The sequence below is a fragment of the Balaenoptera borealis genome, assembly GCF_965194805.1.
Source record: "Balaenoptera borealis genome assembly, chromosome: 20".
Classification (NCBI taxonomy): domain Eukaryota; kingdom Metazoa; phylum Chordata; class Mammalia; order Artiodactyla; family Balaenopteridae; genus Balaenoptera; species Balaenoptera borealis.
In genome coordinates this window covers 44,591,620-44,614,588 of record NC_138879.1, presented here as the reverse complement: position 1 = coordinate 44,614,588, position 22,969 = coordinate 44,591,620, and the positions used below count along the sequence as shown (strand labels likewise).

The 22,969-nt window shown below is 54.9% G+C and overlaps 1 protein-coding gene across 3 annotated transcripts in view; it reads right to left on the bottom strand.

The window, feature by feature from the left end:
• KSR1 (kinase suppressor of ras 1) overlaps positions 1-22,969 on the bottom strand; it is a 148,099-nt gene that overhangs the window by 3,912 nt on the left and 121,218 nt on the right. For 2 of the 3 annotated variants that reach the window (XM_082371304.1, XM_082371302.1), the window contains 11 exons: positions 22,895-22,956; positions 22,694-22,800; positions 20,837-21,005; positions 15,946-15,997; positions 15,068-15,116; positions 13,892-14,271; positions 11,493-11,589; positions 8,223-8,356; positions 7,341-7,472; positions 5,949-6,084; positions 4,431-4,564 (listed from right to left, as the gene is read on the bottom strand). In XM_082371304.1, coding sequence (XP_082227430.1) covers positions 4,431-4,564; positions 5,949-6,084; positions 7,341-7,472; positions 8,223-8,356; positions 11,493-11,589; positions 13,892-14,271; positions 15,068-15,116; positions 15,946-15,997; positions 20,837-21,005; positions 22,694-22,800; positions 22,895-22,956 — 1,452 coding nt within the window. Of the gene's footprint in view, positions 1-1,547; positions 1,629-4,430; positions 4,565-5,948; positions 6,085-7,340; positions 7,473-8,222; positions 8,357-11,492; positions 11,590-13,891; positions 14,272-15,067; positions 15,117-15,945; positions 15,998-18,475; positions 18,518-20,836; positions 21,006-22,693; positions 22,801-22,894; positions 22,957-22,969 lie in introns of all 3 variants that reach the window. The other variant, XM_082371303.1, reaches the window with a different exon arrangement.

Below are 22,969 nucleotides of genomic sequence, written 5' to 3'. Positions count from 1 at the left end.
AGAAACAGTCCCCAAATGCTGGGGTGCGTCAGGGCCATCTGGGAAGCAGGCTGAGATGCGGGTTCTCAGCATCTGCCTCCAGACACCCGGATTCAGGTCTTGGGGAGACCCACGAATCTGCGTTTGGTAAGCAGTGGAGGACCTGTGGGTGACCTGTCAGCCACACTCTTGCCGAACGCTGGCTCGGGGTCTGGTACTTTCCATCTGCACTGGGCAGATGGAAGGGGAGTAATGCTGCAGTGGGGAGAGGGCAGAAACATTTCCACTAGTGAAACTGTTTGGAGACAGGTCCCACCCCCTTGCTTCAGGACAGCTTTCCCCGGTGTGTGGCCGAAGACACAGCCCTTCTGAGCTGGTGTCTTTCACGGCAACAGAACCTGTGGTGTCACAACCCTAGCCCTCCAGAGGGGACCACCCGGCAGCTCTGAAATCATTCCACTCCGTGTTGGACAAGATCCCCGCGGGTTAAAAGCCAAGCAAAACCCCGACCCCTGTCCTGCGGACACACCCCACAGGGGGCCGGTGTGCTGGGGGACCAGGGAGAGGGGGGACCTCTCTCACTGAACTGTTAGTAGGGAGACAGGGCCACCCCACAGAAGAAGCGCTAGAGAGAGATGAAGTTGAGTCCAGGAAGGCGGTTCTGGGGGTGCTGTTAGGGGGACCCTCCATGGAGAGCAGTTACTCAGGCACACGCAGGCCGCGGAGCGGGGCGAGGGCCAGTTTTAACAAACAAAGCAAAAGAAGAAGTCTCAGCAGAGAAGGCCAGAGTGGCAGCGACCGCATCCCCTGGGTTAGTGCCCGCATTGCTGTTTGAGCTCGAGTAGAAGTCACGGTGCCGAGCGTGGATTAGGAGGAAGAAAGCCCCGGTACATGCAAGGCAGACCGGCCTACAACCTACAGAAGGAAAGAGAAGAGGGGAGAGCAGCGTCAGAACCCGAGCCCTCGGGGAGGGGGCAGGGGAGCGGCCGAGTCCTGGCCAGGGCACAGGGCAGGGACCCCTCTTTCCCTGCAGACAGAGAAAGGGACATCCCCACTCCATTCCAGGCTTTGGCAGCAGAGCAAGCTTGGAAGGGAGCCTGGCACAAAGAGCCTCCCCCAAGCTCGCCCCTGGGACATGGCCACAGAATTCTGTACAGAGGTCGACCAGCAGGCCCACTGTCCCTCAGCCCCTGACCATCAAAATCGACGTCTCGGAGTTTACTATTTCTGCTCCCTGCATTCTCTTCTTTAAAGTCTGGCCAGAGGGGATCCTGGGGACTCAGACCAGTGATCTGAGTTCTCTCCCCACCACGGATAAGCCATCGTCTGCCAGTGTGTGGACAGAGGCCCTGCCACATGCCGTGGGTCTGCTCTCAGCCCAGTGAGAGAAACATGAGCTTGCAGGGCCCTTGCCGGTGGCCATGTGAGCTGCCAGAGTTTCACTTTCGTTTATGGGGATACAACATGCCAAGAAGGGGAAGCTGGATGCAGAGACAGAACAGGAGGCAGGAGGTGCAAAGGGTTAACCGCCAACAGGCAGAGAATCAGGGAAACAGCAGAAGACACACTATTCCTCCAGGACTGGACAGTTGTTCTTAAAGTCAGGGTGACCGTAACGTCCTTTCCCGTAGTAGCGGCTCCGCCAGCGCCTGGGAGCACCCGCAACCATTTTGCCAGGCGTGGGAGGAGCGCGGTCCGGCAGGTGATGGAGGTGGGCACCCAGTGTGGACGGGTGGAGGAAGGGCCACAGGAATCAGGGTGGCGGGAGAGGGGGAGACGACAGGCCAGGCCAGCGGATCCGCCACCGCCACCCCCCGAAAATTAAAAAAAAAAAGCAACAAGACCAATGGAAAAGAAAAGAGAAAATGAGAATTAGAGGCTTGAGTGTGTAGAAGTAAAAATCATGAACAGGAAGCTTTGATACAGACTCACTGAGGTATGCTGGTATTCCTTCCTAGAAGGGGCTAAAACGGATCACTTTGGGCAGGAAACAACCCCCATTTCTGACTCAGTGTCCCACATGTGGAATGGGAAGGTGGGGCTCTGGGGCCCTTCGGGAATCCGGAATCATCTTCTCCTGAATACCCGCACCACTCCTCAGCCCCTACTCCATGCCCCGTCCCCAGTGCAGCCTTCGCTTTTGTGGAGGAGTAAACCAGGGCCTGGTGTCCTAAACGAGTTGCCCAAGGTCTGACAAACCAGATCCTTGAACTTCTTGAGAGTCCAGGAGATGCCCGGGCTCCCACCCAAAACCCAGCTCCCATGACCCCTCTCTTCTGGAGACCCTTCCTCCAGCTCCCCGGTGGGCAGTGTGCCCACAGAAGCTGAGTCTCTGCCTGGCACTCAGCATATTGTCATCAACCCCTCCTTCATCCCCATCACCCACCAAATACTCATTGAGCAATTACTACATCCTGGGAGTGTGCTTAGAGCTGAGAATACAGAGGTGATAAGGCAGCGTCCTGCTCCGAGGGCTTACAGTGTACGTCTGCTTGTCTGTATCCTAATTAAACTATCAACTCCGTGCCGGTGGAGGCCCGGCCCCGGCCTGTCGCCTCAGGTGTGGCACAGCTGTCAGCAACGGTTGGGTAAAACCCACACCTCTGATGGCAACACCTGTTACCCCCTATTTGTATTAGACTCTGACCCATCTTAAGTGCAAAATACTGAATCTAATCTCACATTATAAGGTACAGCATTCCCTCACCCCAAATCGTCATTCCTCAGACTGTCCCTCCAACTGGCCTAAGTTGCCAACTTTGCTGTGTTTCTTCAAGCTCTCCTCCTTGCACCCTCTGCTGGGCTGACCCAGCCCGGGCCTCTCCTCACCTGCGGCTCGACGCCTGGTCTGGTTTACTTTCAAAACGAGCTGGCAAACTAGGTGTAAGTCAAATCTGGCTACAAAAAAGTTGTGACCATTTTAGAGCTGTCAAAAAAAAATAAAAAACCAAAACAAAGAACGTGTGACAGAGACCATATGACCTGCAAGCCTAAAATACTTACTATCTGGCTCTTTCTAGAACAAGAGGAGTGCCACTGCCACCACACACTTGGGCAGGTGTGAGATCCGGGTGCAGCTTCTCCGGGGGCTACGCTGGGTGTAGGGGTTAGACAGGCTCTCGCCCCCTGCCACTGGCCGACTCCCACCAAGAGAAGCCCCACTTTATCTGTTCTATGTCCTGGGCCTGTGGGAGACGACACTTCTAGAAAGTGCCTTACACCTTAAAGTTCAAAGCCATGCATCTTGTCCAGGAGGCCAGCCACGTGTGACCTGCCTCTTGTTTCTGTACGATCCACAAACTAAGAATGTTTTTTACCTTTCTAAATGACTGGGGAGGGGGGGAATCAAAAGAAGACTATTTCATGACCCGTGAAAATTACATGAAATTCAAGTTTCAGCATCCATAAGTAATGTTTTACTAGAACCAGCCAGCCCGCAAGTTTGTGGGTCTGTGGCTGCTCCTGAACCAAAGAGCAGAGCTGGGTCGTCGTGACAGAGACTGTACGCGGTGGTGTCGTCGCTTTGCACGCTGCTGGGCACCCTGCAAATCCCAGTGACAAGGAGCCGTCACTCGAGGTTCCCTCTCGGCCTGCAAAGCTAAACTATTTCCCACGTGGCCCTTGACAAGTTTGCCCACGCTCCCACTCTATAAAGCTGTGGAAGCTGAGGCTGGGAGCAAGGAAGGACTTGCCCAGATTCCCGCAGAGGCAGGGCAGAGGTCTGTTTTTGAGTGTTCTGGAAGAGAGAGCCAGAGGGACAAAGAAAAAAGGGAATGAGGCAGAACTCAGAAGAGAGGAGTGGAGACCACCCCAGCACGGAGGGCTGCAAAGGATTATGTGATTACACAGAAAGGAGACGGGCTCCCAGTGTCAAAGCAGCACATAAACCCGGGCGGTGCGGTCCCTGTGACAGGTGGCTAATCTGGGGGCTAGAAAGCTCTGTGCCATTTTAAGCAACAGCTGCTCGGCTGGTTTTGGTGAAGCTCTGTCTGGCCCCCTCCCAGTCAGAACCTTCTTTTTTTTTTTTTTAACCTTTTAACCCAGAAAATTTATTTATTTTTTTAAATTAATTTTTATTGGAGTATAGTTGCTTTACAACGTGGTGTTAGTTTCTACTGCACAGCAAAATGAATCAGCTGTTATGAACCCAGGCTAACGCGGGGCTGTGCAGCAGGCAGAACCTTCTTGTCAGGGCCTAGCCTGGGCCCAGCATCAGCACTGGGCTGGTAACAGTGATGTGGTTTCCACGGAGGAGAACGGGAGACACTGGCCTATGAAAGAGTCTCCTAAATAAACGTGATGAGCGGAACGCCGACATCCTTTGGGCGAGGGGACCAGTGACCTCTGGCTAACCAGCTCTGGGGGTTCCCTGGATCAAAGGCTCGGGCAGACAGAGCAGACAGTGCCCTCCGAGACGCCTGGCTGCACGTTCGGCTCCGAGGGGTACTTACTCGGCAGACTTCCAGAAGTGCCCGGGGTGCGAGAGCCTCCGGTTCAGCTTGGGCAGCTTCTCCAGCATGTCCATCAGCAGCGGGAAGCTGGGCCTCTCCTGCAGGTCGAAGGCCCAGCAGGTGGACAGGATCTCCTGCAAAGCGAGCCGGCATTGGAGGACGTGAGAGCTGGCGGGGAGCGAGCGGGGCGCGGCCGGGGCACTCTGCCCAGGGTCCCTTCCGTGTTCCCGAGCGCCCCCCGGCTGGTGGTCGCCTCACTCTCCTGCCGACACTGAGGTGACTGGCCATGGCTGGAGCGGGGCCGCGAAATAACTGAATTTGAGAAGAGCTCTCACACTTCCAGTTAAAATGAAGGGCATGGGCCTCCCTCCTCTCCTTCCTTCCTCGACCTCCCCGGAATAACAGTTACAAAGATGAATGAAAGGTCATAGGAAAGAGATCAGAAACGGGGTCACGGATGTTTGGAATGGAAAGCGGAAGGCAGCGTGTTGACAGGTGAAACTCAAGATGCTTGGAAGGTGTGCAGGGCTGGCCAGGCTGCGATGGAGGAGGAGCCTGGGGGCGTCACAGGAATGGAGGCTGCGAGGGTCAAGAAGGACTGAGTACAGGGCAGCAGTGAGAGTCGACGGAACAGCTGTCCTGACAGCCCCGAGTCGGGGCAAAGCCCTCCTCGCTCTGGCCTTCTGCTGCCTACTCTCCGGATCCACGTGTGCACACAGCACACCCCTCGGCCTTTCGATTCAGAAGACAGGCCTGCACGCACGACCAGACAGAAGGTGCTCATGCAACAGGGCAGATGGTGACCCCGCCGGGAAACTCACAGCCTACTTAGTGCTTCACCTGGATGAGTGCCGGGTGGTCCCCCCAGACGTTTCCAATGCTATGCTGCCCAGGTACCTACTGGGGCTACTCATCAACATCCTGGCTGGCATCTGTCTGCTCCAGGCCTATCTGACTCATGAGCACGTGGTAAACACTGACGGCGTTGAGAACACCGCCCCCCCGGGCTCGTTCATGTATCACTGTGCCAGGCGGGGGAACTTACAGACTGCAATGCAGAGACACCATTAATGATATTCAGGCATGTGAGGGCAGCGACCGTATTATGATTCGGCATCTTGAAAACAGATCTGCTGTGGAAACCTTGATTTGTTCTCGAACGGTCGAGAACAACATTAAGGAGAAAGATCTGACACGACAACGACCCTACTGTTTGTACTTTATGCAGTGAAATTTGTTATTATCTTCTTTCTAGTAAGTAACATACAGGCTTTATTAGCTTATCTCGTAGTTCAATCAAAACCATTATCTTTATTTCCTTCCTGTCCTTTTTTTTTTCAAGATAATTTTCCTTTTTAAAGGTTAGCAGTGGGGTGGTGAAAGAGGCAGCAAAGAGGCCTGCCTGCCACCCATCCGCCTCTGGGTCCCACGTCTCAGGGGAGTGAAGGAAGGACAGCCAGCCGCCTGCCCTCTACCCCGCCTTCCTCTCCCAGTGCAGGGGCTTGGGGGGCTACTTACGGTGACTTCCTTCCCCAGGCTGACGGAGGCCAGGACTCGCTTCATTCCCTCTCCGCTTCCAATCTGCCAGATCAGGGCCTCCGCAGCTTGGTTCTTCAAGGGCCAGTCTCTGGCTTGCAGCTCATACCAAACGGTCCTGTGGAGACCACCCACCCACGTGGCCTGAGCTCCCTGGCGGCACGGCTCAGCTCAGCTCAGCTCACACCCCGGAGGTGCCTGCTGCCCTGATGCCGGAAGCCCGGCAGGAGGACCCAGCATCCCCCTCCTGCCTTCCTCACCCACCAGGCTTCCGGGAACGCCTTGACTCCTCCCGGGGCCCTGCGCTCCCACTGTGGCAGGAGGTCTCAGACGGCACGGGCTCTGGACAGAGATCCCGGTATAACCGTTCAACCTCCGTAGGGTAGCTGCCCATGGCCAAGGTTGTCTGAGGAGTGACAGGAATGCCCAGCCCTGGGCCTGGCACACGCAGGTGCTCAGGAAATGATAGTTAAAGGTCAGGCCAGGAAGAGACCACCCGCGAGGGAAGGATCCCCCGAGAGATTACGGGATGAGGCCGTCACTCAGACCCTCCAAGTCCCCTTGCGCTTCTCGACTTTCCTGGATGGGACCTTCTCCGTTAGACACACCCTGTCCAACCTGGCGGCCACGTGGGGCTACTGAGTAACCGAAATGTGGGGAGGGGAACTGAGGTGTAAAACACACACCAGCTTTTGAAAGCTTTGTGGGGTAAAATTTTAATTTCTTATTTTGATTACACATTGAAATGATAATATTTTGGCTATACTGAGTTAAATATCTATTGAAACTGATTTCACCGGTTTCTTTTTTTTTTTTTTGGCCGTGCCACACTGCATGCAGGATCTTAGTTCCCTGACCAGGGATCGAACCAGGCCCCCTGCAGTGGAAGCGCGGAGTCCTAACCACTGGACCGCCAGGGAATTCCCTCTTTTTCTTTTTTAATGTGGCTAAGAGAAGACGTTACACATCTGGCTCATATTATGTTTCTATATTTCTATGTTTCTATCGGTCAGCACCCCAGCTCTTTGTGGGGCACAGCTGGCAGGACTCCCTGTTCTCTCAGAGGGACAGTCCTTGATTAGCTCTGGTGAGTGTCCTCATGGGGCAACAGGTGGGAATGACACCCAGAGTTAAGCATTCTATACAATTAGCTAATTTAGTCCTCATTTAACAGCTCTACCAGGGAGGTACTTTATTCTTCCCATTTTACAGGTGGGGGAAACAGAAGGTCAAGGACGTGGTCACTGGCCCAAACAAGTGGCTGATCCAGACTCAAAGCACACCTCCCCCTGCCCCCCGTGGCCAGTAGGACCCTCTCTTTGAGCCCACTTGGCCTCAGAGCCCCAGGCGGAGGGATGCCAGGGGCCTCCTCACCCAAATGCATAGACGTCAGCCGCTTTGGAGAAGGGCAGCTGGTCCTCGTCCTTCCCGGGGGTCATCTCCCTCACAATCTCGGGGGCCAGGTAGCACAGCCAGTCATGTGACAGCTTCAGCTGGTTCTCACGCCTGGAGGCCAAGAAACCAGGGCAAGGACATGGCCTTCAGTCAGCAGCAAAGAGGCCCGCAGGGCAAACATCTGCCCCAGGGCTGGCACACCACCCACCATGGCCCAGAAAAGCAGCACGCCATCATGCACTTGCCAAGGCACCTGCGCTTTGGGGGAATGTTACAGAGGAGTGATAACCAGGCTTTTCCAGAAAAGCAGGCCAAGAACAGGCATGGGCAGCGAGTTGCACTTGAGGGTGCTGATTCTCTGCCCTGGGAGTGTGGAGGGCATCTCCAAGCAGGAGATCAGATCTGCCTGTGGGCCTTACAACCTGGCCTGGGTCTGGCTCTCCAGCCCGGCTTCCGCTCTCCCTCCTGGGGGTCCAGATGCTTGGGAAGGAGCCTTTCTCCCCATCCCCACCCCCGCTTCAAGATTTGTGGAACTAGAGCCTGACGCTCTTCCTCACAATGGGGACGTGAACCCCGGTCCCCTGCCCGAGTCGGTGAGCATACAGGGAAAATGTGAGTGAGGGGACCCAACCACCACGGGGGCCAGCCTGAGAATTCAGCACTACGAGTGACCTAAGTGTCACCCAAACCTGATTCTGGACCAGAAACACAAGAGCAGGACCAGAGCAGACCTGGCCTTTCCTGCAGGGAGGGCTGCCCCTCAGTAACAGACAGCGAGTGCCCAGACCTCGGCTGGACCTCAGGCCCACCAGCACCGCCCAGTTCCTCCCTAGTCTGTCCAGATGCCCAAGGCCAACTGACCGTCCCTCTCGGACCACGCCCGAGATCCCGAACAGCCCGAAGTCTGTGATGACCACTTTGCCATTGTCGTAGAAGACATTCTTGGATTTGAGATCTTTGTGCACGATGCCCTTGGCGTGGAGATATCCCATTCCCTGGAAGACAGCGAGCCTCACGTCAGGGGCGGAGGGAAGATGAATGACGAATGACTTAGCTCCTACTCTGGGCCGGGCCCTGAGCGGGACGCCTTACCCCACTCCCCTCATTTCATCCTCACAACCCTGTGCAGTGTAACTGTCTCCTTTTTACAGAGGAGGAAAGCCAGCCTCAGAGATGGGAAGTCACCTGCCCCAGGCCACACTTCAGTTAAGCAGCATTGCTGAGATCTGGTGCCAGGCCAGTCTGCGCTCCTGCTGTGTCAGCGCGCTGCCCAACATCCACCTTATACTCAGATGAGGTGTGGAAAGGGTGATGGGTGAGGGGCTGGGGGTCAGGAAGTACACAAAGGTTCACTGTGACGCTACTCTCCGTGTTAAGTCATAAAAGACCCGAGTGATCTGGGGTCTCTCTCAGGCTTTGCTGGCCTCTCCCCTCAGGCTGGGCAAGGGCTAGGGTTGGGGAACAGAGAGGAATTCCCACAGAGGGAGCCCCTGAGCTCAGGCGGTCCCACTGCCTGTGCTGTGATAGAAGTCCTGGACTAAGACTGAAATCCAGCCCAGATTCTAATTCACTGTGGGGCCTTGGACTTGACTTCGAAGCCTCAGTTTCCTCAACCTGCCAAGTGACAGGTCAGGGCTGGGTGATTTCTAACCAACGCTCTATTTGGACTGAACACTGCCAGGTGCATGGGATGTGGGTGACCTGACGCAGGCATGATCTCATCCAAGGCCAAACTCAGGACTCCCAGGTACCCTGATGCTCTTGGGAAAGGGGGGCGGGGAGGGAGAAGGGGGGAGCTGTACAAGACGCGTGACTGAAATGGGCATCCCTGCCGGGTCAGAAAGAAATGGGCATCCCTGCCGTGTAAACCCATCTCCCAATCTCCCACATCAAGGGTGCTTCATACGTGAGAACTCCGCCTGACTTTAAAGGTATCTTGGGGTGAGGAGGGGAGAGGTAAACAGCAAGCCACATTTAGGAAATAGAAGAATGAGCTGTGAGGCAGAAGCAGACAGAACTCAGCCGAGCCCAGAGCTCAGACCAAGTGGGGCTCGAGCGCGTCAGAGAAGAATGTACACAAGGCAGGTGCTCTCCTGCAAGAGATGGGAGGGCTCGGGGTCCACTGTGGCCACTTCCCCCAGGCCTGCTGAGAGCTGTCATCCTGCAACGGAAGCAGGGAGTTCCAGGAAAGAGTGACTTGCTCTTTCCCAAAACGCCATCCTGAATGTAAAACGATCCTTCTTAAAATGTCTGCCCATTTCCCAAACCAAACCAAGGCACAGCCTTCCCCAGTGACCAGAGAGAGCCAAGACCCCATCTTGGGTTGAACAGGGACCAGCTGTGTGACTGAGGATAAGTGCCTGTACCTCTCTGAGCCTTGTTTATAAAATAGGTGTCACAGCCTCAAATGGCCAGAGACAAGATAGAAAGTGCCCGGGTCTGGAACACAAACCCTCCTTCCTTCCCATAATTTCACAATGCCTCTAGAGTGGCCCCCAAGCCCTCTAACCAAAGGTCAAGCCCCTGTTATTATATTTTGAGCCTCAAAATATCAGAGATGAGTACAAAAGGAAGTGGCTTAGAAGTTCTCAGAAGAAGGGGGATGGGGAAAATAAATAAGCCAGCAGAGAGGAAGCTTCCGGCTCTGCAGCTCCAAAACCTTTGAACTTTTCTCTTCTACCCTGGAATCTTCCAGATGGTTCATTCAACCTAACTCAGCAACCAGACTCCCACAGTGTCCTGACGATAAGGAGAGAGAACAGTCTGGGGGAGGAGGGCAGAGTCCGGCAGAGTGTGGAGCAGGGCCCAGCAGGTTTGGGGCCAACATAGAGTAGGTGTGACACTCTGCAGCTCCCTCCAACTTCTCTGCAATGAGACAGACTACAAATGAAGGCGTAAGTGTGATATTTGTGTTTTGGGGGCTGCAAAAGTTTAATGCATTAGTTTAGCCACATGGAAATGTCACGTGGAAATCTTGGTGTTCATAAACGTCACTGAGATTTTTATCTTTTCCTTTCCAACAACACACACACACACACACACACACAATGGATGTAAGGAGGGAGGGAGAAAAAAGAAAAGAAGGCAAGACTAACAACAGGAAAGGGACAAAAACTTGGTGGGAGCTGGAAAGAGAAAGCTTTTCCACAAAAACAAGAACCAGGAAAGAGGAAGCCCTATCCAGCACTAATCTAGTTTTTCTCTGGGCCTGTCTGTTGCTAAATAAAGCAACAAATAAGCTTTTCTTTCATTTTTGTTTAATTACTTTAAAAAGATGAAAGGAGGGGCTTCCCTGGTGGCGCAGTGGTTGAGAGTCCGCCTGCCAATGCAGGGGACACGGGTTCGAGCCCTGGTCCTGGAAGATCCCACATGCCGCGGAGCAACTAAGCTTGTGCACCACAACTACCGAGCCTGCGCTCTAGAGCCCATGAGCCACAACTACTGAGCCCACGTGCCACAACTACCGAAGCCCGCACTCCTAGAGCCCGTGCTCTGCAACAAGAGAAGCCACCGCAATGAGAAGCCCGTGCACTGCAACGAAGAGTAGCCCCCGCTCGCCGCAACTAGAGAAAGCCCGTGTGCAGCAATGAAGCCCCAACGCAGCCAAAAATTAATTAATTAATTAAAAAAAAAAAAAAAGGCTGCCTGAGTTGAGCCTGAAGGCCTGTGCTCATGAAACTTGGATTTGGAAACTTTAAGGCAGAACCCCTGTCCCAAACCTTAATCAATTCTAACAGACTCTCACCAAGCGCTGGCCCTGGACCCAACGCTCTCTCCATGGATTATCCCAGTTTACCTTTGCACCAATCCAATGAAGGAGGCGACACTGGCATCTCCATTTCACAGGGGAGGAAGCCAAGGCTCAGAGAGGCTAATCGACCTGCCCGAAGTCACACAGCTGGTGTGACCAAGATTCAAACTCAAGCCATCTGTCTTTAAAACCCACCGAGTTTCTCGAGGGTGTCCAGCTCCCAGCAGACAAGACAGGGACAGAGGGAAGGAGATGGGGGTCCCACCCTTGAGGCGCCCCACCTAAAGGGAAAGACAGAGCAGCCACCACCACTACCCTGACATGGTCAGACAGACTGGGGGACAGCCAGGAACTCTGGAGCCAGCTGGATGCCCCTTCACCTTAATGATCTCCTGGGCGATCTGCCTGGTCTTGTTGATGTCCACAGATGTCTTGGGGTCCCTCACAAACGAGTGCAACGTCCGTCCCTTGCAGAAGCTGTGAGGAGTGGTGGGTCAGGCAGAGATCTGGGGCCTGTGCAGCCCAACCCAAGCCCCTCTGGAGCCGGGGAGAAGCAGGGGCAGGGCTGTGCCCACCGGCCTCGGGAGGACTCTCTCCGTCCCCTAGACCCTGGGTGCCCGAATCCTTGTTCTTAACCAGCCTGATGCCCATTCCTGCTGGGGCCTGGCCTGAGTGGGCAAGAACACCGGCTCCCCGAGGCCTAGGGCCTGCCCACCATAGAACAGGAAACTCAGTTCACCAAGCCTCCTGGCAATTCAGAGCAGCCCACCTTTGTGGAAGTTCGAGGCGGGAACACGCGCACGCAAACTCAGCAGCCAGGGAAGAATCTGGCCTTTTCAGGCTATTACCAGGCAGCATCAGGGCTCCGGGCTTACGGTAATGATTTTCATGATCGTGTTATTTTCTGATCACAGGGATTTTATTACAATGCAGAGTGTGCAGGAGGGCAGGGGTGGCTGTCAGGCATGTCAGAGTGATTATTAGATAAGGGGCTTGTATGTCGTGGTCCCCACCCGTACCGACTCCTAAAACCCGGAGTGAGGAAGGACCCAGACAGAATGTGTAGCTTCATTCCTCTGCTCCAGGGAGAAGCTGACTTAAGCCATCTGAGGAAGGGGCTAGTTTTTAGGAATCATCTCCAAGGAGATAAGATTCTTGGACCCTCAAGGTCTGGAATATCGGCTGATGGTTGCTTTTCCGTGTTCCAGTCCCCTCAGCAGATTCTAAAACACGTTAACTTTTTTGTTAATGTTCTTTTATTCTTTTGCTATATGTGTTCCCTTTAAGGAGACTCAGATCTCTCATGGGACCGGGTGGATGAGAGAGAGATGGGAGGATGGATGACGGACGGCACTGAGGCTGGGATCCGGGGGATGCTGGGCTGGTGTAACCACAGCAAGGCTCCCTGAAGCATCATGGTGTCATGCTTGGGCTGGAATTTTGTCCCCACCCCACCAGGTCCACGTGGTGACCTGATGATCTCACACTGCTCGGGAGTTCTAGTGGGTAGTTACTTATATCTCTGATATGCAAGCAAGATGGAAATCATTTTTTACTTAGTAAATAAATACAGTTTGTTTGAGGAGAAGGTGTTTTTTCAAAGCACAGGGTCCAACTATAGAGAATGTCATCAGACTATTAATGAGGATTCTTTTGGCTGATGGGATTAAAGTGGTTTTTAGTCTTTTTCTTGACACCACGTATATTCCAAAGATTCGTCACTAACCTCATATTGCTTTTCCTGATTTTAGAAGTAAAGACCCAACAACAACTTTTTCAATGCCATGGGCAAAAATGTTTCAGTTTCACACCCCTCTGGTGCTCGGGGTGGGGGGGGAATGGTCACTCATCCACTGATGGTGGGAGGGGAAACTGGTGGACACTTTCTGGAGTAGAAACGGACAACGTACATCAAAACGTGACATACGTGCACTCTGACCCAGCCCCGCACACATACTGCCAGAAGTTCACCAAGATATGGAAACAGAGATGTTCATGATGACAAAGTGTCCAGCAAAAGAGGGCTGGTTAAATAAATTAGGGGAGGACCAGCGATCGGGTTCCAGAGAGAACCCAGAGCCCAGTTGTGGGACTCGACCCAATTCCACTCCACTTTCAGTGACACCATATTGGTAACTTGAAATCAACTGTGGTGAGTGTTTACACCACAGGAATTGACAGATGCCAGGTATCAATACTAGAGCTTCCCTCGCCACCACCCAAGAGCTGGTTGTTAAACATCTACCAGCACACCACTGGAGGTTCTGCTACGTGACGTGGCGGGAACACCATGCAGGTATTAAGAAGATCAGAGCAGACCTCAGACCTGCACTCCAGTGAAGAAGGCAAGGTAACCAGTAGGCTCTTTGGTGTGTATTTTTACAAACACATAAATAGTTACAAATCAAATAGATAAATAGTTTAAAAACATGAGTGTATACAAATTTTTTTATTTTAATGGAAGGCGTGATAAGGAACTGTTTACAGTACCCACCTTTGGGGAGAAGCACCCGGGTGGGGTGGGAAGAGGCTGGTTTTCACTTTATACTTTTCTGGAACATTTGAATTTTCTCTATCCTTAGGTATTGTTTTACTGATTTATTTATTTAATGTCAATGGGGTTATACGATGGAGAAATTACACCTCAGTTTTGGTTTTCTTCTCTGTACCTCTCTGAATGAAAACTTCCATGCCCTCCGGGGTGTCCACACAAATAACAGGGCCCCCAGGGAAAGGGGAAGAGGAGGCGGCCACCCCAGGGAGAGTGGGACCGGGTTACCTGGTGATGATGGCCAGGTGTGGCGGGTTCATGCAGGCCCCCATGAAGAGCACCACGTTCTCGTGCCGCGTCTGCCGGTAGTTCATCACCTCCTTTTTGAACAGCTTCAGGTGGTCCTGGTTGTGGCCATCCATCTCCAGCAGGCGGATGGCCACCTCGCCGTGCCAGCGGCCGCGGTGCACCCGGCCCCAGCGGCCCTGCCCGATGGGCTCGCCCAGCTCCACCTGCTCGAAGGGGATGTCCCACTCCTGCAGGTACACGCTGGTCTGGCTGGCCTTGCGAGAGATGGGGCCTCGCCAGGGCCGGCGGGAGCTCGGCAAGTCATCCACCTCGTCCTCGTCGTCTTCGACCTCTGACTTGCCGGCCTCGGGCTCCTCAGCCTGGAAGGAGAGGAGGAGGGGATAGAGGGGGCGGGAGACCTGGGGGCAGGCGGGGAACAGAGGGGCCCGGGGTCAGGAAGCCTGGGCTCTAGCCGCAGCTCTGCGGGGCTCGCTGTGGATAGTGGGCAGGTCACTTCGCACCACACAGCCTCAACGTCCTAATCCACAGACTACGGCACTTGGCCCTTTTTCCCGCTAATGTTCCAAGACCCACCTATGAGTGACATCTAATCGCTGGGGAAGCGCATTAACATCCCCTGGCATGAAGAACTGGACCGCGTTCACCCTTTCTGGCTATGCTTTTGTTTAAACACACAGTTTCTGACTCTCCTCTGTACAGGAAAAAATCAGTCTGCTGTCTGCTCAGGATCTTTAAGCCACTGCACTGTTCGGTTGACACTGGTTCACGGGTCAAGGTAGCAATTCTTGGCCCCAGCTAGAGTCAGAATCACCTGGGGATCTTTGATAAGTCCACACACCCGGCCCCACCCTGCACAGACAAAAGGAGAGCCTCCCGGGCTGGGGCCCAGGCCTCCTGGCTGGGGGTGAAAACCATGGGAATGAAGAGTTTACTTTAGCCTCAAAAAACGGAAAAGCAGAAGGAAGCTTGCTTCGTGGCATCCGTGATTGCTCTCCCTGCCATGTGCACTGTTCGAGTCTGCTGCGGCGGTTGGGCACCTGAGATGGCCCTCAACAGGGCCCGGTGCCCACACGCTCCCCAGACCCCTCCACGTGCTGAGCCGGGGAGAGAGGAGAGAGATGCACCGTCGACAGCTTGCGGGTCGCCATCACTCACCTCCACTTCGTGATCCTCCGACACATCTGCTTTTGGCTGGTTCTCAAGCCTAAGAGTGAAACAGCGTTTGTCAAAGAGACCCCGAGGCCGGGCCATTCTGCTCCCAGCTGGGCAGGGGACTCCCCATGTGAGGTCTGAGAAAGGGGCACCAGGCCTGGATCCTTACTTTGACCCACTTGGCCATGGGAAAGGCAGTCAGGATGCTGTGGAAACACACAGGAGGCCGAGGACCAGACCCCGTTTCCCTTCTCTGGCCTTGGCCTTCTCCAGACTTAATCTGAGGGTGGTAGGGGCCGACGGGTGGGCAGTGACCATCAAGGCCCTTTCGAATCTGACAACCAGTATGGGGTTCTGAGCACACGCACAGGACTTGGAATTCTACTTGAGAACTGGTTCTGTTGCTCCCTAAGCTGTGTGACTGGATGCAATTTCTTAACCTCTCTGAGCTGGCTTCCTCATCTGTATGTTGGGGATGACACCTACTTTACACCTGGCTGAGAACTATACAAAAAAATGTGAGACAAGTACTCAGCATGGCCTGACACAGAAAGGGCTCCACAAACAGGAGCCATATAATTAGGTTTCTCTAACGCTGAGTGCCCTTTGCCCGGCCTTCCTGGGTCACAAGACTGCTCCTGCCTCACAGACTGCCCCACCCAATGCTGACCGCACCAACAGGAGGCAACTAAAACCCTATGACTGAGTTCACTGGTTCACAGGGTGAATTAGCCCAAGCAGTGTCCCATCTGGCTGCCCAGGTACATGGCAGGGTCTCGAATGGGAGGCTCAGAGATTTAAAGGTGGAGGTGGGAGGCGGTCAGGGATCTGCGTCCAGCTTTAACAAGTCCCCAAGGAGGAGAACGCGCAGGGCTGCCTACCGGGAACTGTCCGCCTCGGCGAATGGGACTGTCGGAGGAAATGCCGAGATGTCTGGAGGAAACAGAAAACAAATATGAGGCATGAGATCCCCTTCCACTCCCCCGGAAGACACAGTGTTTGCAAAGCCAGCACCCGCAGGGCCGAGCGTGCTCCGCCAGCAGCCCCTCGCTGGGCTGCACATGTGCTCCAGGGCCACTTCCCCTGGGCTTTCCCTAAAGCAGAACGCGGACGCAGCCTCCACGGCCCTCGGCTTTGCCCACACAGCTCTGCCCTGGGAAGGGACTCCGGTGGGGGAGGAGGCTGAGACTTCTCAGTCACCACCATCGCCCCAGACAAGCAAGTGGTAAAAGCAACAGGGCTGCTCTTTCCCGGATGTGTGGGCCAGACCCTCCTCCTCGGCTCCGAGGCAGGGGCTGGTTTCAACACCCCTTGAGAGTGGGGAGACTCTCGGGCCAGCCGAGGCCAAAGGCCGGACTCGCAGGTGGCTCATTAGTGTCACCTGGTGCCTGGCACAGCCGCCGGGGACTGCTGGTGGGAAGCAGGGGCCCCATGCCCTCAGCTTCAGGGTTTGGGTGGCTGGTGGAGCAGCCTCTGGGCAGAGAGAAATGCACGGTCCACACGCCGGGGGCCCCAGGATTGGGCAGCTGGCACTGACCCCTGAGCCTGGGGCTTTCCCAGTTTCAGCACTGAAAGCCCCACGTCCAGGGAACACAGGACAGATGGTCACCCCAGTGTGGAGCCAACATGTTACAGGCCAAATGCCCTATGGCTGCTTCTGCTGCTGGCTTCTTTCTGTTCTCTCTGGTCCCTTCTAATCGCACTCGGGGAGGCTGGCAGCCCCAGGGCTGGGTGGGCCCCTTGTTCCCCTTTTTAGCAAAAGAAGAGGCTGGAGGTGGCAGTGGCTTGAACTAATCAGGGCCTCTCCCTGTCCTCTAGGACAAAGAGCCTCCCCATCAGCCAGCAAACCTCCCTCACCTCCCTCTGGGCTTTCTCCAAGACTACCCCTGTAGCTTTGTCAACATCTCGATCATACTTGGAGAGTCTGATAGAGGTCGCGGGCCTTCCTATCAGAGAAATGCACACATGTACCCAACATCCTGTGTACAATTTCTGGGAAATCCTAGACCCGGAAGCCTCTTCTAAGGCTCTTCCAGACACCACTACACTGTGTCTGCAGACTGTCAAGGGCGGCCTGATGTTTCCACCCACCCAACGCTGCTCAAATGTTTCCACAGAAGATAAACACATGCACGGGGACGGGGGAACATGGGGAGGTGGGGGTCTGGGGAGAAACCGCACCCCAAGTTGGGCGGAGGCAAAATGTCTCTGAAGCTTCATACTTTTCCTTAAACATTAAGAGTGCATTTTGCATTCTGCTCCAAATATGTCCACATTTGTTTTAATAGAACTATATTTCCCTTCTCTCCCCCCTGACGTATCTTCAGAGCAAGATGGACCCTTCTGGAAGAAGAGCCACACGTTTTCCCCATGGTTTCAAGGGTGCTCCCCTGTACGTCACCCTAGAGCAGTAGCCAGGGAGGCTCTTGGAGGGGAACCACAGAAAAAATGGGTGTGAAGCCACAGAGCAGCTCAGGGAGCCTGGTCCTGACCCCGGCCAGCCTGTACAGCCTGCAAAACCACTGGGGTGGGCCTGTAAGAACTAACAGATGCTCCAGCCACTCCCCTAATGGAGCTGGGCTGGGGAACAGGAAAGCCTGGAATAACCAAAATACCAGGACTTCAAGACAGACCTGTTTAATCCAGGAAAAAAAAAAAATAAGCTACTGTCTTGGTCTAAAACACACAGAACCTTCATACCGCTGAATTCAGAATTCAAGTTGCAGATTATGTGTACTATTGCTTGTCACCTCCAGCTAGAGAAATAAGTACTAATTGTATAAACTCCTTAGGGGCAGGAATATGGTCAAATGCAAAGGTTGGCACACAGAAGGTGTACAAAACAATTTCTGTGAAAGGGAATCAATGAGAATGTCTTAGTGAAAGTTTTCTTCTTTAAACTTTCTGCACTGGAGGCATTTCCAACAATTGCCAGCAGATAGCGCTGTGTGACAAGGCTCTGGAAGGTGAGGCCCACCGAGTAAGTGAAGGCTGCAGACCTTCCCAAACTGGCGTCCCCTTCTTTAAGATAGGGTAGTAGTTTCCCTGCCATTATATAGAGGAAGATATCTGGTCAGACGCTCATAAGACATCAGCAAAAGATCCTCTCCCCTTATTCTGCAGACTGGGTTTCTGCCACCTCCTAGCTGTGTGACCCTGGACAAGTTGCCTGAAGTGTCTGTGCAAGACGAAGGACTGGATGGGTGCCAAGGGTCCTCCCAGTATGGCACTGCTCCTGTGAAGGGCCAGCCTCAAGGCCACTCCCTCTGCCCCCTTGCCCAGCCTCAACAGACAGGCAGCTCTCAAAATGGGTGGGTGTGAGACTCAGGTACTTCCAAGGCACCCAGGGAGAGGGCTGGACAGAGGGGGTCACGTCAAGGGGCAGTTAGTGGAACCATGCAAAGGACTCACCTGGGAAGATAAACTGCTGTCTATGATGAATATAGTAGGCAGCTTTAAACAGAAGAGCAGGTAAGTCACACACAGAACAGCAAATGCAGCAGCAGGAGAGGGGACGGAGGCACGGGCTTGGGGGAGAGGGGCTGGTTATAGGGCTGCGGCAGCCCTTCCCCACCTGCCCTGCCCCAGCTTCCATGCAGGAAGGAGGAGAAGAGCTGGGAGAAAGCGGTTATTAGCAGGAGCCCCCAGGAGTAAAGGAACTTGCACCGGAGGGCTGGGGTTTGGAGACCCAGTCCCAGGAAACACCCTGCTGCAGAGCCCTGGCCAATTCCATTCATCTCCCAGGCCCCCTTCTCCTCTGTGAACTGCGCATGAGCCCAGGAGGGCAAAATACAACGGGGAGAAAAACTGAGATTCTGAAAATATTGAATAGTGCTGTGTGCAGAAGAAGGGAAACATCCCCCAGCCCGCATTCACACCTGGAGGTGCCGAGGCTTCAGTCACTCTAAGTCACCATCCAAAACAATAACCTTGCCCCAGGGCTGGCCTCGGAGATACACAGAAATGCTCCCCACAATACAGAGTGGGTGGACGGTAGGAGGAGGTCCCATCCCACCTTAACAGCCGGACCAGCCCAGCCCAGGACCAGAGAGAGAGCAGATCCTGGAGAGAGAGGGCTCTGTGCAGGGGACAATGTGAGGCCAGCCTGGGGACATCAGGGAAAGCTGAGAAGCTCTGGCTGACATCACACAAAGGACTTTTTCACTGGCTGTTGTTTTTCAAACAGGCCCTTCCTTTCAGAAAAACCCAAACTAGGACGTTCAGCAAAAGGTCCGGTTTCAGAGCATAACAATGACAGAGCAGAACAGGAGAGGAGGGTGATCGCGCGGGGCCATCGCTGGGTCTCCGGGGAGGGAGAGGTGGGCTCGGGACGACACACTAATGTCGGGAGATGTCCAGCCACATGCGTGTTAAGGTGAAGGGGCAGGGAAAAAAGAAGAAAGATTCTTAAAAATCTCACCATCCCCCAAAAGAAGTCCCTGGGACCCTAGGGAGATGGGCCCAGAGAGGCTGCCTGGCCTCCTGCCAGCTGCAAGCAGCCCCAGCCAGGGCTCCCCTGGCACAGGGAGAGCTGTGCCTCTGTCCTCCTCAGCCTGGAGCCCCAGGGGCCAGTGACAGGTGGGGCCTGGCCTGGCACTCCACGGGCTGAAGCTGGCAGTGGGCCTGGCTGGGTCCGGAGCAAACTAGAATGTCCCAGCCGCCCTCCTCCCCCGGGCTGCCACCTGAAACACACCGAGGGCCAAGACCAACTGCGAGGAGCCTCCTGGGAGGCCAGGGCCGGAGTTCAGTCCTGAATGGGTGAGTGGGCTTTGCTCTGCTCCTTGGGGAGGTGGGACACCCTGGGCCTGGCCGAGCGGCGGGGTCCCTGTCCCTATAGACCCGGGGCAGCCGGGGCCACGGTCAGAGGTCAGCTCTGCTCTGGCACGCACTCCCCGGTGCACTCCGTGGCCTCATCCATACAAGGGGGATAACCTAACTCCAGCCTCACACGGTCTCTTGTTTTATGGAAAAGGGAACAAAAGCGCCCCTCTAAGCAGCTTGTCCAGATCACAGAGCAGGTAAGCCACAGAGCCCCGGATTCCCTCGCCCCAGCCTTCTGGGCCTGCCCCAGCTCCCCGTGCCGCCTGTCCTGCTTCCTGGGAGCTCAGAAGCCCCGAGTGAGTGAACAACGCCCAGGAGAAGCCACCCCATGCATGGGAGCGCAGCGTTGGGAGCAGGTCAAGAACCCAGGCTTGGGACTTCCCTGGTGGCGCAGTGGTTAAGAATCCGCCTGCCAAGACAGGGGTCACGGGTTCGAGCCCTGGTCCGGGAAGATCCCACATGCCGTGGAGCAACTAAGCCCATGCGCCACAACTACTGAGCCTGCGCGTCTGGAGCCCATGCTCCGCACCAAGAGAAGCCACCACAATGAGAAGCCGGCGCACCGCAACAAAGAGTAGCGCCGCCACTAGAGGAAGCCTGCGCACAGCAACAAAGACCCAACGCAGCCAAAAATAAATAAATTAAATAAATTAAAAAAAGAAAAAAACCCAGGCTTTACATCAGCCTTGGCTTTGATCCCACCTCTGCAGCTTACATGCTGTACAGCTCAGGGCAAGCCACTTGCTCCCTCTGAACCTGTGTCCCCATCTGTAAAATGGGTGCAATCACAGCAAGTTTAAATACGGTGAAGCTCTTGAGCTCAGCACAGAGCCTGGCTCCCAGCAAGTGCTCTTAGTGGCGGCAGTGTTTGACCTTGAGCCTGCCGGGGTGTGCAGAGAAGGGACATGCAACCCCACCCCTGAGGCCCGAGAAAGCCCCAAGGTGTGGTACCTGGGAAGTTGAACCTGCCGTCCCTCTGGCCGGGCGAGGGGTTGGGGGGCGTGGTGGCACTGGGTGGGTTGGACGACGTCGGGAAGGGCGCTGGCGAGGAGGGCGTGGAGGACGTGGTGGAGGACGGGTTGCTGCTGGAGTCCAGGTGGTTCATGGCCAGAGGATGCTCCTGCAGGACCAGAGACACAGGCAGTGGCAGGGACCGCCCAGCCCCGCCCGCCCCCCACCCCTCCCCACCTAAAAAGGAGGAGGTCAGCCAGGGCGTCCTGGCGCTTTATGGGTCTAATATTTGAGGGAAGAACAGGACAGGGAGACGCGCACCTCAACGTCCATCCCCTGGAGGGCTCCTCTCATCTTTCTTATTTCAGCTCAAACGTCCTTTCCTCCCCGAAGTCCTTCCCCAGTCCTGGCTGGGGCGTGCTCCTCCCCTTTATCCTCCCATGGCTTCCAGCACTTTTCATCAGGGCACTTGAACTACGGTTTGTCAGCTGCAGGCGTCTTGGGCGGTTTTCTGAAGACTCTCTCTCCACCACGCTGTGTGTGTCCCAGGAGAGCAAGGACCACACCTGCTCGTCATACACCCAGGGCCTAGCTCTGGGCTGGCTACAGAGTAGGGTCTTTTAACGAATTAAATTCAGCCTCCAACAAGCCTCTATTTAGTGGGTGGTAACAGTGGGTGCCTAATAAGTGTTCCCTCCACTCAGCAGGGGGACCTGCCGGCTAGGACATTCAGTGGCGTGGGCCCTAGCAAGGCCAGAGGACCACCTGAGGGAGGGCTACTGGGGGGAACTGAGTCTACATCACGGGGGGACCCTGGACCTGACCAGTGTTTCCCAGACCACACACCAGTTCCTCAGGGGGTTGGGGAGGGATTCCTGGTCAAAAAAGTTGGGGCCAAGTTGGGTTAAATGCTAAGCTCAACCGGTTTCTCCTGTACAGGCCCTCAAGGCTCTGGGATGCACGGTGGACTCTGGAACCCACCAAAGCCACGCAGTGGGCCTCACCGTCCAGCGACCACCCACACTGCCTACTGCCAAGCTAAAGGGGGGAGGCGGCTGCATCCACTGGCCCTCACTCTGTCCGCTCACACGTCAAGGCCGGACCCTCCATCCCAGTCAGGCCAGGCCAGCCAGGGCAGGGGGCTAGCTCGAGGCAGGTTGAACCCCAGCCCCAACTCAGCAGCTGTGTGACCTTGGACGAATCACCCCACCCTTCTGAGCCACACGGTGCACTGTCTATACAGCAGGGGCATCAGCTGCTGCCTCACGGGGTTGCTTATTCGCTCAGCATTCAATACAAACGTTTCCTCGCTGCCTGTTGTGTGCCAGCCGCCAAGGCAGGCGTCAGGGGCCCGATGGGGGCACAACCCCACGGGCCTGCCTCTCATTCACGGGGGACCCCGTGCTCAATCTCCTCATCTGTAAAATGGAGGTGATATCAAATTCCCGGGCGGTCTGGTGGTTAGGACTCTGCGCTTTCACTGTCGAAGGCGCAGGTTCGATCCCTGATCGGGGAACTAAGATCCCGTAAGCCATAGAAAGAAAACAATGGAGGTGATATCAGCACGTGACTTTTAGAACTATTGTGGGGATCCAATGAGATATCAATGGAAAAAGTTCCCGACTCAGTGTAAGTACTCAGGAAATGGTAGCTCAAAATAGGGGAGGGGGCGTATGGGCACATAACTAAGATTTGGACACAAATGTGAAATCTACGAAATGGCTAAATATGGGATCCCTAAAGGCCACCCTCTGGCCACACACCCCGGATTGCAGTATCATGCTCCCCTGCTGGACCTCCATATTGGGGGTGCTTCACAGAAAGGAACGCTGGGTGAGGGTTCGCCTAACATCATACCTTTTTTGTCAGTGCTTTGGGGAGGGTTCCGAAATGGGGTTCAGCTGCTCTGTCCACCGGATTGTTGATGTCTGAGGGGACAGATTCTGTCCTCCGAAGCCTGGGTACTGTTTAAAAAGAGGGGCGTTGTAACCATCAGCAGGAAACAGGTTCAAGAAAGATGCACCCCAAATCCAGTAGGGGGAAGGGCAGAAAACTCACGTGGAAGGAAGGATATTCTACAGGCGGGGGCTTCTTTTGTACACTTGTTATGACACTTCAACCTGGTAAAGAAGG